Below are 1645 nucleotides of genomic sequence, written 5' to 3' on the forward strand. Positions count from 1 at the left end.
CGAACACGTCTGCGAGGGCGTTATCGTCCAAACTTAGCCACCAGCGCATCCCTTGGTATTAGTAGAGTATACTGGTATAGTACTGCTCGTGTCCCTCGTGATTGCCCGGCATCAATGGCCTCCACATGGTTCACTTCATGGCACACGCAATAAACAGCAGTCCTCTCGCGAAGATGCCTGGCTCAAATCAAATCAAATGCAATAGACATCTCGCTCGTGTGTATATAAAGGTCGGCGCTGGCCTTCAAGTTCTCCCATCCATTGCCATCCATCTCTACTCTCTAGTGTGAGCAGCAATGGGGTTCATTCACAAGGGTGGGGTTTGGTGGTTCCTCCTGCTCGCCGGGGTGCTGCTGGCTGCGGCGGCGGCAGCAGGCGCGGAGCAGGACGATGGGGCGGTAGCCACTGCTGTCCCGGAGGTGGAGGAGGCGGATGAGGCCCGTCTGCGCGTCGATGATCCGGAGGAGAACGACTCGTGCGACCTCAAGTGCCAACACCACCAAGTTCCGGCGAGGAAAAAGCAGTGCGTCGACGAGTGCCACAGCCGGGAGCATCACCACCCCAGCAGACGCTCTTGCGAGAACAAGTGTAGCCACTGGCAAGACCCGACGAGGAAGGACCAGTGCGTGCAACAGTGCATGCGCCGCGGCCTCAGCCTCGCTGTGGGCGGCGGCAACGACGTCGACGAGCACCGCCACGCCCAAGAGGAGGAGGTCGCCGGGCGTCCGTGCGACAGGGAGTGCCAACTGTCTTGCCAAAGGAAGTGTCAGGGCTGGAAAGATCGGACCAAGCACCAACAGTGCATGCGACAGTGCGTTCGCGGCAGCAACATCGTCGACGACGAGCACCTCCGCGGCTGGGAAGCGGTGGCCGGCGCCACCATCGAGGCGGTGTGAGTGTCATGTCACGCACCTAATAATAATAATAATAATGTAAGGGTATATGTCTTGCTAGGCAAAGGCGCGAGAATAAAAGACCAATAGCGTGCGGTAGCTGCATGCTTGGCGTCGTTGGCGATGCTCTCCTAGGACTAGGAGAGAGCTGCATGGAACTCTGTTCCTTTTCCTTCTTAGCAGGTTGGTCTGCTAGCTCTTATAGCGGTTCCGGCTATGTTTACACCAAAAAAGCAAGAACTGCATGCGTATGTTTACGTGTATGTGTGCATGCATGTGTTGCACCAAGAAATGAAAATCTACGTATCTTTCCCGTTACACCGCTTTGTCTAAGTAAGCTCTTTTACATGATTTTTATTTTGGGGGGAAAGCTCCTTTACATGATAGCTAAGTTCGCTAACGTAAGTATGCTTGGCGAAAGTAGCAACACGTCTAACAACAGCTAAGATCGCATCTTCTCTACTGTACACCAGACTCTACTGTACTTAGTTGTACATGGCAAGAATACATAATGACCTTGATAATAGCTAGTGCTAATTTAGAAACGTTTTCTTAATCATGCATGAGTCAACATTGAAGTTCTAGACTATGTAGGGCACAACATTTTAAGAACCAACATGTGCTTAGATGGTTAGGAGAGTGGTTGTACCCAGCCCATCAGAGATCAAAAGCCCAGGTTGGCACATGTGTGTCTCACACTACGGGAAAATATGTCTTTGCCGAGAGTTTGGGTGTTTGCCGAGTGTCTTTTA

The 1645-nt window shown here is 52.3% G+C and overlaps 1 protein-coding gene across 1 annotated transcript; it reads left to right on the plus strand.

Moving 5' to 3' along the window:
• Positions 1–110: 110 nt before the first annotated feature.
• LOC123177815 (antimicrobial peptides-like) lies at positions 111–1211 on the plus strand. The gene has a single exon (XM_044591321.1). The coding sequence runs from the start codon at positions 297–299 to the stop codon at positions 894–896; it is 600 nt and encodes a 199-aa protein (XP_044447256.1). The 5' UTR covers positions 111–296; the 3' UTR covers positions 897–1211.
• Positions 1212–1645: the final 434 nt, after the last annotated feature.

Source organism: Triticum aestivum, unplaced genomic scaffold, assembly GCF_018294505.1.
Source record: "Triticum aestivum cultivar Chinese Spring unplaced genomic scaffold, IWGSC CS RefSeq v2.1 scaffold114131, whole genome shotgun sequence".
NCBI classification, from domain to species: Eukaryota; Viridiplantae; Streptophyta; class Magnoliopsida; order Poales; family Poaceae; genus Triticum; species Triticum aestivum.

Coding starts and splice junctions, on each gene's coding strand:
- LOC123177815 (XM_044591321.1), top strand. CDS start 297: ATGGGGTTCATTCACAAGGGTGGGGTTTGGTGGTTCCTCCTGCTCGCC.